This window comes from Haliotis asinina, chromosome 9 (genome assembly GCF_037392515.1).
Source record: "Haliotis asinina isolate JCU_RB_2024 chromosome 9, JCU_Hal_asi_v2, whole genome shotgun sequence".
Taxonomy (NCBI): domain Eukaryota; kingdom Metazoa; phylum Mollusca; class Gastropoda; order Lepetellida; family Haliotidae; genus Haliotis; species Haliotis asinina.
In genome coordinates this window covers 32,484,004-32,496,720 of record NC_090288.1, presented here as the reverse complement: position 1 = coordinate 32,496,720, position 12,717 = coordinate 32,484,004, and the positions used below count along the sequence as shown (strand labels likewise).

Below are 12,717 nucleotides of genomic sequence, written 5' to 3'. Positions count from 1 at the left end.
TGAAAGCTACATAGCAGGTGCATGTATGGATAATCGAGTTGAAAACATTACAACATGGCGGAAGGTTGCGATAGCCAGCCTGTAACCCCCGTCTGGAGCAAAGACATATTTTGCAGGTGATACCTTTGAAGGAAAGGCAGTAATGTGTCAATGCGACGTTCATATATAGAACATCGGCTTTTGTATTAATTCAGAGAAAGGGTCTTCTTCCATTGAGAAATCGTTATGAACCGCGTGCCCTTTGCTTGATGATCATTGGATCTTATCTAAAAATAATTTCATGTTTTCATCATCAGGGTGCATTGAATGTGGCAACATCATAGGCACGTTGTATTTATCAGAAATATTATACCAGAATCATACTATTTTGAAGTCACGCACTGGAAAAATGGTTAATGTTTGTTTGCAACGAACTTGTGAACATCCGCTGGTCCGGGACAACTGCCCAGTCAGCTGATTACCAGATTAGCCAAGATAGGCAGGGAAACTGGATTCGTTCATATTAATCGAGTACTTTGTGGGATATGATTGCCAGTGTAGCATCAAAGCCAGCCAAACACAAGTAGCAAGTCTCCATTCATACCATAATTCGTGTCACTAATATTAATATTTGGTTGTGTATGTTGAAATGTGTAGAAGTACATGTTATTTTTTTGTAGACAAGTTGTTATTATACCTTTTTTTAAAATTGATTGTGTTGATGTTTTTTATTCATTACTATGAATTGTAAGTCATATTGGACACGTAGTATTACAGAATAGTCATGATCTGTCATGTTATTGGAGTGAGTGAGTTAAGTTTTATGCCACATTCAGTAACATTCCAGCTATATGGCCGGTGAGTGGTCTGTAAATAGTCAAGCCTGGACCACTCAATCCAGTGATCAACAACATGAGCATAGATCTGTGCAAAGGGGAACAGATGACATGTGGAAACCAAGTCAGCAAGTCTGACTGCCCGATCCTGTTAGTCGCTTCTTATGAGAAGCATTGGTTACTGAAGATGAATATTTTAACGCGGATCAATGATCAGGAGATCCATTACAGTTTGAATCTAGGGTTTGATGACTACAATGCCATGTATGAAATCTGGATATTGCTTCAGTCCAGTAGAGATAGTCAATATAGTTACTAACATAAATCATGAGGTCTTAATTTGAACCCTTTCCAGACCAATACAACTTTGGAAGAAATGCAATGCCTCTTAGTAGTCTGACATATAGAAGCTATATGTGTGACTGAGGTGAGATTGATGAACATATAATATCCAGGACCCTGTTTCATGAAGTGATCGTAGCACAAAGGTGGTCGTAACTTCCATACTTTAACAAAGACTTACGACAGTCATAGTGCTGTGATCACTTTGTGGAATGGGCCCCTGTTCATTAAATGGCATTTAGAAGTAAAGGATGAAAATTCATAGATGTTAAAGGTCACATGCAACCCCAAAAACAAACATAATTAAAACACAAATATCACTTATTCCTGATATATAGTATACATTGCTGATTTTGAAAAAACAAATAAACGAAATTATATTCATATAATTGCGAATCAAATGTGCAATATTTTGTACTTGGGTTTACTTCCCTCGAAATGAAGCACCCGGGAGACCAAATCCAGTCAGAGCAAGTGCTTGTGCTCTCAAGTGTAACAAAGCCTTTTCATTGGCTGGTTCATTTGCCGATATGCTGAGGCCTTAATGTGTGTAAATAGAGATGATCTGTTAGATGGCCATTTTAGAAGTATTGTAAGTAATAAAAATGTTAGATTTTTATGGATAACAACTTCTTTTATTGTATATGATGCGACATTTTTCGGCGTGGATTCATATACCATTGTCAAGCAAGAGTGACAATAATTCATGTTTCAAAATATTCTTCTTCTGTCTTTATGAACACTAGAAATGGGAAATTTTCATGTGTAGTTGTTTAATAATATTTTACTTTGCATGTAGCATATACTTTTCTAGATTATTTTTGTGATATTTATAAAAGATACGGTAAAGTATATTTATAATGACCAAGCTTGTAACAAACTGATGTAGGTAATAAACTCTTCTGTTGTTGATCCTACCCACTTGCTGTACATATTTTGTTGTAAAACTAGTTTTCATGCTGAATTTGTTATGACAGTTTCTGACTGTATTTTGTAAATCAAGGTTTCTTTATATCCAACACTTGGGAGCCCAGGGAAGAATATATTCACAGACGTTCAGAGGCCAGTACTAACCTCATGTCTGCAGTAGATATCAGGACCAGTTATCAAAATGTGAAGTTATAGTCATGGCGATGTGCATGCATCTGTGTGACTGGCAGTGATTGAGATGTTTGTTTTGACCAGGTATTACCTCCATGGTGTGTGTCGTGAAGGCGAGAGTTGCCGCTATTCCCATGACCGTTCCGCCCAAGCCTCCATGGTATGTCGCTTCTATCTCAAGGGTAACTGCACATATGGAGACAAATGCAGGTGAGCAGAAAACCACAGGTTTTTACCTGGAGTCCTTTATTCTCTTGGTCACACGTAAGCTGTGAACAGTCAATGATTTATGAGAATACAGCACGTTTGTCTTAAGTTTACAACGGCAAAATATAAGTTAACATTAAATTTCAAGCATCAACCAAACCCTTTGAGGGCAGTCAGGTCAGTTTTTCTGTTGCTTCTTGTATTGTGAGATAACCATGCATTGTTTCATCTACATCTAAATGAAAAAACGGAAATGTCGCAATATCAGCAAATTTTGCTGGATGTTGCACATAGTTACAAGACATGATTGTAGGTATTTAAGGATCACAGGACTTAGTTGATAATGTTTCAACAACAAAAATGTCACTTATATAAACTTATTAAAAAATAGAAATTAAAATGTTAAAAAAATGCATAAAACTAACATTGTGTTGCTGCATTTTATTGTGATGTGTATTCATCAGTATTTCAAATTATGTAATACCAGGCATTTGTTGCTATGGTTGTGATAGCTTGTAGTTTGTACTCGAAATGACCTTTGATGTTTTTCAGATATGACCACATAAAACCACAAAAAGATGTCTCAAAACACCAACCTTCCAATAAGATCTCATCAAATGACGTTAATCCTAAGTCAGCTGTAAGCAACTCACATAAGCCCCCACCATTCAGCAGCTCATGTAATGCCGACTTCAAGAGTAACATGGTGTCCCTAAAGAAGGGCGTGGCACCAAGTCCTCAGCCCCAGGTCACCTTATCCTCTGTGGGGAAGCCAGCAGAGGAGTGGGTCAAAGCTAAAGAATTTGTCCCTGGACAGCCCTATGAGGGTGCAGGTGAGATTCATTCCCCAATGGAATTTTGCTAGCATTCATGTGGATCCAGCAACATGTTTCACCTGACCAATATCCTGGCAGCATGTTTCGCCTAACCAATATCCTGGCAGCATGTTTCACCTGAACAAAATCCTGGCAGCATGTTTCACCTGACCAATATCCTGGCAGCATGTTTCGCCTAACCAATATCCTGGCAGCATGTTTCACCTGAACAATATCCTGGCAGCATGTTTCACCTGACCAATATCCTGGCAACATGTTTCACCTAACCAATATCCTGGCAGCATGTTTCACCTGACCAATATCCTAGCAGCATGTTTCGCCTGACCAATATCCTGGCAACATGTTTCACCTGACCAATATCCTAGCAGCATGTTTCGCCTAACCAATATCCTAGCAGCATGTTTCACCTAACCAATATCCTGGCAACATGTTTCACCTAACCAATATCCTAGCTGCATGTTTCACCTAACCAATATCCTGGCAACATGCTTCACCTAACCAATATCCTAGCAGCATGTTTCACCTAACCAATATCCTGGCAGCATGTTTCACCTAACCAATATCCTGGCAACATGTTTCACCTAACCAATATCCTGGCAGCATGTTTCACCTAACCAATATCCTGGCAACATGTTTTACCTAACCAATATCCTGGCAACATGTTTTACCTAACCAATATCCTGGCAACATGTTTTACCTAACCAATATCCTAGCAGCATGTTTCACCTAACCAATATCCTGGCAGCATGTTTCACCTAACCAATATCCTGGCAACATGTTTTACCTAACCAATATCCTGGCAACATGTTTTACCTAACCAATATCCTGGCAACATGTTTCCCCTGACCAATATCCTGGCAGCATGTTTCACCTAACCAATATCCTGGCAGTATGTTTCCCCTGACCAATATCCTGGCAACATGTTTCACCTAACCAATATCCTGGCAGCATGTTTCCCCTGACCAATATCCTGGCAACATGCTTCACCTAACCAATATCCTAGCAGCATGTTTCACCTAACCAATATCCTAGCAACATGTAGCAAACACTTTATTATTTAATATTTCTTATTTGTTATCAATCACATACCAGTATTAGAATTTCATAGATCTAAGTGTCTACATTGATTATCACTTCTGCTATCAGAGTTATCTCCCTTTGACCATAAATGCCTTTTGCTTGCCGTCTGCTATAATCAATAGATGCAGAAATGACGCATATTGTAGACTACACTGAGAAAGACAAGAGAACTATTCATATGCAGCCAGAGGCAAAACAAGCAAAATATATTCTAAGCTTGCATTGCCTTCGGCAACCCATGCTTGCCATAAAAGGTGACTATGCTTGTCGTAAGAGGCGATTAATGGGATCGGGTGGTCAGGGTCCCTGACTTGGTTGACCCATATCATCGGTTCCCAATTACGATTACACTTTCTGAGTAAAGTACACATTCTAGTACTTCTGTTATTATATAAGTTTTATCCAGAATTCCAACCCACACTCAGTGAGTCTGACAGACAAAGTCATCTGAGCAACTCAGCCACCGCATCTCTTACAAAATGAAAGTCAGACAACTGCTAGACATAGTATCCCATTTCAGAATGAAATTGGCTCTGGTCCCATGGCCAAAAGATATGACTTATGTACACAATGCACTCACCAACTAACTAAAGCAGAGCAAGAATAAGCTTTACAAGCAAGCATAGGCTTGGGGGAAAAGGGGAAAATCTCTTCACAGCAAGAATAGGCTCCATAGAGCATGCATCTTCACCAGAAAAGTGTACATTAGTAACAGATTGCTACCCCACCTTATTCCAGTTCCAGGGAGATAGGGTAGCCTTGTGGTTAGCCTAGTCAATTCCTCGCAATATGTGAAGCCCATTTTGTGATGTCTCATGTCATGATATTGCTGAAATATTGCTAAAGTGGCGTAAAACTCATTATTCTAGTTCCAAGTTCCTATGCCAAAGCAGCCATGGTTGGCAAGCCCGATGAAGAAGATATCTCATTTGGGGATGATGACAGTTTGTATGAAACAACAGATAACTCAAAACTGCTGTGCCCGTTTGCTGCCCACGGAGAGTGTTGGTATGGTGACAACTGCGAGTATCTCCATGGCAATATCTGTGACCTTTGTGGCCTTGCTGTCCTTCACCCTGATGAACCCGAACAACAAGAGCAGCACAGGAAGGTAAGGTTCTGGGGAATTCAGCTTGACATTGTGGTGAGTTCTGCATGATATTGTGGTGCAGGACAGCCCAGTAACAGACTCACTTATGCCGCCTTATATATATTCCATTTTGCACACCAAAATCCAAGTAAAAACACTCCTAATACATGACATTGTTTATGGATAACAACTTCATGATTCTTTTTGCAATTTTTCTGAGCTAAAATAGAGTAGTAGGTGTTATCCGTTAAACAGGCCATGCATGCTCATCCACCTGCTAAATGCCTTTCAAGAAGAACAGAAATACTACTTTTTAAACAAAGCAGTAATATTCACTTTTACTGTTTTCAAATAACGAATTAAATTCATGAAGTGAAATTACAGGATTCATCAAATACTTGAGTGAACAGCCCTAATCCACACTTTGTAGATATGAGAGGAGTAAGGATGGCCAAGATGTAATAATTGTTTGTGCACAGTTCATTCCCTTGGATATGGCCAGAACTCATGCGGCAAACCCCATGATCTTGGGTTTGTCCACCTGAAGTATGTTTCTAGGTCTTGTCAGCTTGAAGTCTGTGGGTTACACCAAAATAGGGTCAGTTGGGTAGCCTAGTAAAGCTCGCTCACTCACTCACTTGGTAATTACTTGGTGTCATTTAGTGTGGTTGAAGTTTTTAGGGATGGTGTTTCTGCTTGCTTGTGTAGTATTTTTTTAAAGTTACACTCACTCACTCTAAACCTAAGCATCTGAGCCTCACAGAACTCACCACAATATCATGCAGAACTCACCACAATGTCAAGCAGAACTCACCACAATATCATGCAGAGCTCACCACAAGTTACGACATGGTTCAAGAAAGACTGTTCCCCTCAGAGTCACTATGGATGAGTCTGAGAGGGGTATTCCTGCTTATCTGTGGCATGGTATCTCAGTGAGCTAGCACTATATCCCAGCTTGAGCTTAGTACCAGTAGCCACACATACACATGCATAAAGTGTGATGTTGTACCATTTCATCTCCTCTCAACATTGAAGGCTGATATCCTTGAATAGATCAGCTAGAATACTGTATAGAGTAGCATTAAATCTCATTCAGGTTTATGATATAAGAAGATATCAGGCACCCTTATGAAGAGGCACATTTTGGGTTTTAGCTGACAACTCATCAACTGAAAAAGTTGCTTGCAGTATGTTACATCAGGATTAGTATGCCTCATCAATTTGAGTAAGTTGAGCAAATTGATCCACTAAGGGTGTCTCATTTTGCAGGAATGTATAGAGCGCCATGAAAAGGACATGGAGTTGTCATTCGCAATTGCTCGCAGCAAAGACAAGGCCTGTGGTATTTGTATGGATGTGGTGGTGGAGAAGAACCCAGTCAGTGAGAGGCGCTTTGGGATTCTGCCCGGCTGTAATCACTGCTTCTGTCTCTCGTGTATACGCAAATGGAGGTGTGCCAAGCAGTTTGAAAATAAAATAATCAGGTAGGAATACTTTTTACAGATTCTAATACCAGTGAAGTTCTCAGTTAGAATTGGCCTTCAGTTACCCCATGCTTGTCATAAGAGGTGACTAGGAGCATTGGGTGGTCAGGCCGGTTGACTTGGTTGGCACAAGTCATCGTACATCCCAGTTGCGTAGATTGATTGCGTAGACTATCGCCATATTGCAGGAATCTTGCTGAGTGCTGTGTAAAATTAAACTCACTGACTGACTCACTCAGATTCTAGTATTTTTAGGTCATTTGTAACCACAGTGCTGATTGTAATTTGTATTCAGTTACATGAATGTTCATGGATTCTTTCCCTGGAATGTCTGGTCCAGAGTCGATGATTTACAGAATGCCGCCATATAGCTGGAATATTGCTGAGTGGGGCATAATAAAACAACAACGACAAAGCTATGTGGAATCTGAAGCTTCACAACTAGACAGTTACTTCGTTGCACCAAGCTATTCTATGACGAAGACAAAATTTTCATGTGCTCATTTATTGCACACACTGTATGCCTGTCCAGTGAGTGCCTCTTCAGGTATATGCTAAATGATATGTACGGATGGAAACAGAATAAGGAAGTCATAAAAGCACTAGCACTAGATTTTCACTCACAATGTATATCAAAGTTTGCAAAGAAAGACAATTTACCAACACTTGAACTTTTATGTGTTCCCATTTTCGCTTCTATCAGTATATATTCCGAATCATCCACAGTATGTCCAGATTCAGCAAAGTTTGTCATGAGAGTTGATGGTGTTAAAAATAGTACCTTTGTTGTGTTTCAGAGCATGTCCAGAATGTAGGGTGCAGTCCGACTTTGTGACACCCAGCCAGTACTGGTATGAGACCAAAGAAGACAAAGAGAAACTAATTGAAGGTTATAAGGGTGCATTAAGGTACAGTAGGACGACAGAGGCCACATGCTTATTAACTGTACTTGTTTGATGAGAGCTTGATATTTTGGATTTAGTGCAAAATATATATGGTTGTACAATGCCGTCCTGTAATTCTGCACTTGTAAGCACATTAATTGCAACACAGCAACTAATGTCTTTTATTTGTTTGGTTTACATGACCAAACATGCTGGTATGCATCGTATATACCGAGAAATAGGTCTGTTAGAGATGAGTGTGGTAATAACAAACTTCAACTGGTGGAAAATCTTGAGAGACAGAGAATCTTGAGAGACAGAGAATCTTGAGAGAGAGAGAATATTGAGAGTCAGAAAATCTTGAGAGACAGAGAATCTTTAGAGAGAATCTTGAGTGAAAGAAAATCTTGAGAGACAGAGAATCTTGAGAGAGAATCTTAAGAGACAGAGAATCTTGAGAGAAATAGTATCTTGAGAGACTGAATCCTGTAAACAAAATATTGAGAAACAAAAAATCTTTAAAAAAGACAGAATCTTGAGAGACAGAGAATTTTGAGAGAATGAAGTGTCAACAAATATATCAACATGGGGCTATGAAAGTTGTTACCCAGTAAGCAGTTATAACCAGACCACCTATTTCTGAAACTGTCTCCAAATGTTGACTTACAACAAAAACAACAGATAGTGCTTTTCCTGAATATGTCAAAACTATCCCAATGTTATCATACCACACAAATCTTAGTTAAGGACATGAATTATTGTTGGGGAAGGAAAATAACGAGGGGTTTCCCTATGACATTGTTCAAGGAATTCCTTCAATTGTTTGTAACATTGTGATCATTTGTATGCAGCAGCATTATTGAAGGGTCAGGGGCTCATTTCACAAAGTGATTGTAGTGGTAAAACTGTTGAAAGTCTATGTTTTACTAAGGGAGTTGCGATCATCTTAGCTCTATGGCTGTCACAAGACTATGTTACAGTATGGGAGTTACGATCATCTTAGCTCTATCACTGTCATAAGACTATGTTACAGTATGGGAGTTACGATCACCTTAGCTCTATAACTGTCGTAAGCCTATGTTACAGTATGGGAGTTACGATCATTTTAGTTTTCTAACTGTCATAAGACTATTACAGTATGGGAGTTACGATCATCTTAGCTGTATGACTATCGTAAGACTATGTTATAGTATGGGAGTTATGATCATGTTACAGTATTGGAGTTACGATCATCTTAGCTCTATGACTGTCATAAGACTATGTTACAGAATGGGAGTTACGATCATCTTAGCTCTATAACTGCCATAAAATGTTACAGTGTGGGAGTTCCGATCATCTTAGCTCTGTGTGTGTTACAGTGTGGGAGTTCCGATCATCTTAGCTCTATGACTGTCATAAGTCTATGTTACAGTGTGGGAGTTATGATCATCTTAGCTCTGTGACTGTCGTAAGTCTGTGTTACAGTGTGGGAGTTCCGATCATCTTAGCTCTCTGTGTGTTACAGTGTGGGAGTTCCGATCATCTTAGCTCTATGACTGTCGTAAGTCTGTGTTACAGTGTGGGTGTTATGTTCATCTTAGCTCTATGACTGTCATAAGTCTATGTTACAGTGTGGGAGTTCCGATCATCTTAGCTCTGTGACTGTCGTAAGTCTGTGTTACAGTGTGGGAGTTACGATCATCTTAGCTCTATGACTGTCATAAGTCTATGTTACAGTGTGGGAGTTCCGATCATCTTAGCTCTGTGACTGTCGTAAGTCTGTGTTACAGTGTGGGAGTTCCGATCATCTTAGCTCTATGACTGTCATAAGTCTATGTTACGCTATGGGAGTTACAGTCACTTTAGTGCTAAGATCACTTTGTGGAACAGGGTGCAGGTCAATAGTAGTAGGAGATAATTGTATTTTAAGTCATTGCATTTTCAGCTTCAAGAATGCAGTTCATTTGCTCTGGAATGAATCCTGTATTCCCAGATTGACTGATACTTGTCTTGTATTGCATATATATTGGCTAAGTAACTAGTTGCACTATGGCACATGGTTTGCGGAACATCTTCTGTTACCATCAACTTTTCATTATTAGTTTTTCAGTCAACCATTTTCCAGATTCATAAAGTATTCAGACGGTGTGACAAAAGTCTGAACAACTTGAGGATGGGAAAAAGTATTTCTTCACAATCAAACCTAATGCTATGAATACCAATGCACTATTAACAAACATAATGAACCAGTACTAAACAAAGCTGTTTCCTTTCAGTTCAAAACCATGTCGGTATTTCGATCAGGGAAGAGGCGAGTGTCCCTTCAATGAAAAGTGCTTTTACCTTCACGCATATCCGGATGGACGGATAGCTGAGCCCCAGCCCCGGAAGGTCCGGAGGCGGAGGAACGCTGATGGGGAGACAGACATTGTTAGGCGAATCAGCTTGTGGGACTTCTTCGAGGAGAGGGACATGCGGCACAATTTATGGATCCTAGAAGAGGAGTTTCTGTCACACCTGCTGTTAGACATTATGTTAGATAGTGAATCCAGTAGTGATTCTGATGACTTGTGGTAGCATTTGATTGGTTGGAGACTGGCATATGACGTGTGCTTATTGGCTAATTTATTCTGACTAAACTTGCAAGGACAGAGCTTGGCCAGTGCTCAGGGCATGGTGACTGATTTGTAGGAGAGTCAAGGATTTGTTTGGTAGTAGAAGATATTGATTCTGCTAATCTGCTACTGGGTAGACTCTGGATAGTTATAGGAATATTCAGACCCGACAATACACTGCTACAAACCTACAATAACCAAATAAACCATTTTTGTACAGGAACGTCTGCGTACTTACAGTTCATAGTAATGTGATATTTTTATAATGACTCCCTTTGACTCTGAATAATACAACATATTTATATTTGTGCCACTTTACTGCCATGAAATGTTTTGTTTCCAGACTTGACTGGTTTCCATGGTAACTATTCCTTCAGAAATAAGACCTTGTGAAGATCTTGATTGGGGATCTTCCATAAGTTATGGCAAAGGTTTTGGGGGATGGGGGAGAGGTGATGATAATTTTTTACGAGCTTGTACAATGTGAATGACCTCCCTTCTAAAATTCAAGTAAATGGCCAGAATGTCATGGACAAAATCAATGACCCTCTTTCCCCTTGCCATATTTTTAAGCATCATGTTAAAACATTTATATGTACAAAATTGATGACCCCCTATTGCCCAAGAACAAAATGGGTGACATCCCCCCCCTGTCTTTTAGAATAGACCTTATTCAAACCATGCTTGTCATGCTATCAAAATGGATAGGGTAATAAGGCACACCTGTGTGGTTGATGCCTGACATTGTATTTCAGCTGTGTGTACATTGATGTTAATGTCAGTCACTGGATTGTCTGGTTCACAGTGTAAATCAAACAAAAAGTGAAAAATGAAATCAGTCATGGACGATAGAGTAATTAGTTTCACTGCCTGTGACGTCCTAGTTAATATAATATTCTATCAGGGTGTTTGTAAAATATTTTAATATTCTTTTGTTTTTGTTATGATAAATTGTTTTTGTTTTGAAAAAAACAAACCGAGTTGAAATGAATTTAGCTTGTAAGACCAAATCAATGCTTTTGTTTTAAATGTTTTCGTTAAGTTTCCCAATCATTAATTCTCTTAAAAAGTTTCCTGTATAGGCTTTATGTTGTCACACATTTTTAACCTGAGCATAACGTGTCGATGGGCAATAAGTGACTCACGTATGTATTTGGTTCTCAGTATCAACTAGCCATCAACTCTTTGCAGTTTTGGAATTTAAACATGGATGTCATAGTGTATATGTCAAAAGTTGAGGCGGACCCTGGATTCTAATATGCAACATCAAAGAACCCAAGTATCACCTTAATTTTGAACACAGTTTGATTGTTGTTTTGTTTGATGTTTGGCTTTAAGGAGGTTGGATACAAAATATCAAAATGTCAATAAATTCCTGAATTTGGTATCATTTTGTTGTAAAATTTGTCCCGAACCTAAATATGTAATAAAATAGCATGTCACCATGGCATTTCTTTGACAAGTGACATCCCCTTTTGTCCGTAAAAAGTAATATGTCAATTAAGGTGCTCTTAAAATTAAATTGTGTACTATTATTATTCAATATGTGTTTTTTAATAAAGGTATTTCAGTATTGGTATGAAATAAAGCAGGAAAATCAATTTTGACACATTAATTAAAAATCCCATGAATTTAAAAATGAATATTGATTTATCAACAAAAAAAGATTTTCATAATAACAAGGTTTTTATATGAAATGAATCTTTCCATATTAAATTCACAGTAGATAAATATTCAGAAATTAAAAAAAACATTTTACCAGAGGGTATCTAAGTAAAACAGCATACCCAAATCTCAAATTAAATTTGCCCAGGTTTACCAAAGGCCAAAATATGATGGTTCCACTACACTGAGTGCCATGTTAACAGCTTAAGAGGCAGAGACTTTTGACTGGTGTGATTGGATGAAATTGTGTAAGATGTTTATGCCTTTTAAAAGCAAATGCATCCATTAATTAAAACTGAAACAGTTTTAAGTATTTTGGGCTGTCAATTTTATCACTCTGACTTATGCTTATGAGTGCAAAGATGTTTTCAAGTAGGTGACATTTGGTGAGGACTGGGGTTGATGTGTTCGTCTTCCTGTTTTTGGAAAATGATCCAGACAATTTGGGCAGAAATTGTGTTTTATTGTAGTTTAAAGGCCAAACTGTACCGACGTGTACATGGAATTGTTGTTGATAGCCTGGATGTTTTTTAAAATAAAATAAGGTGATTATAGACGTCTGTGGGTAAACTCTTGGTGTTGTGTAACCTGAAGTATGATTAGAAGCAAGATAGAA

The 12,717-nt window shown here is 38.6% G+C and overlaps 1 protein-coding gene across 1 annotated transcript; it reads left to right on the top strand.

Annotated features, from left to right (window-relative positions):
* Positions 1 to 12,187, top strand: LOC137296628 (probable E3 ubiquitin-protein ligase makorin-1). Its single transcript, XM_067828440.1, has 7 exons — positions 1 to 116; positions 2,343 to 2,468; positions 3,018 to 3,298; positions 5,251 to 5,492; positions 6,744 to 6,958; positions 7,756 to 7,866; positions 10,098 to 12,187. The coding sequence occupies exons 1-7, from the start codon at positions 55 to 57 to the stop codon at positions 10,396 to 10,398; spliced, it is 1,338 nt and encodes a 445-aa protein (XP_067684541.1). The 5' UTR covers positions 1 to 54; the 3' UTR covers positions 10,399 to 12,187.
* The last annotated feature ends 530 nt before the right edge of the window (positions 12,188 to 12,717 follow it).

What these genes read in the sequence shown, in the direction of transcription:
- LOC137296628 (XM_067828440.1), top strand. Translation starts at nt 55, where the DNA reads ATGGCGGAAGGTTGCGATAGCCAGCCTGTAACCCCCGTCTGGAGCAAA. An exon ending in ACATATGGAGACAAATGCAG is followed by an intron (nt 2,469 to 3,017) that starts GTGAGCAGAAAA and finishes GATGTTTTTCAG; the next exon opens with ATATGACCACATAAAACCAC. An exon ending in TTTGAAAATAAAATAATCAG is followed by an intron (nt 6,959 to 7,755) that starts GTAGGAATACTT and finishes GTTGTGTTTCAG; the next exon opens with AGCATGTCCAGAATGTAGGG.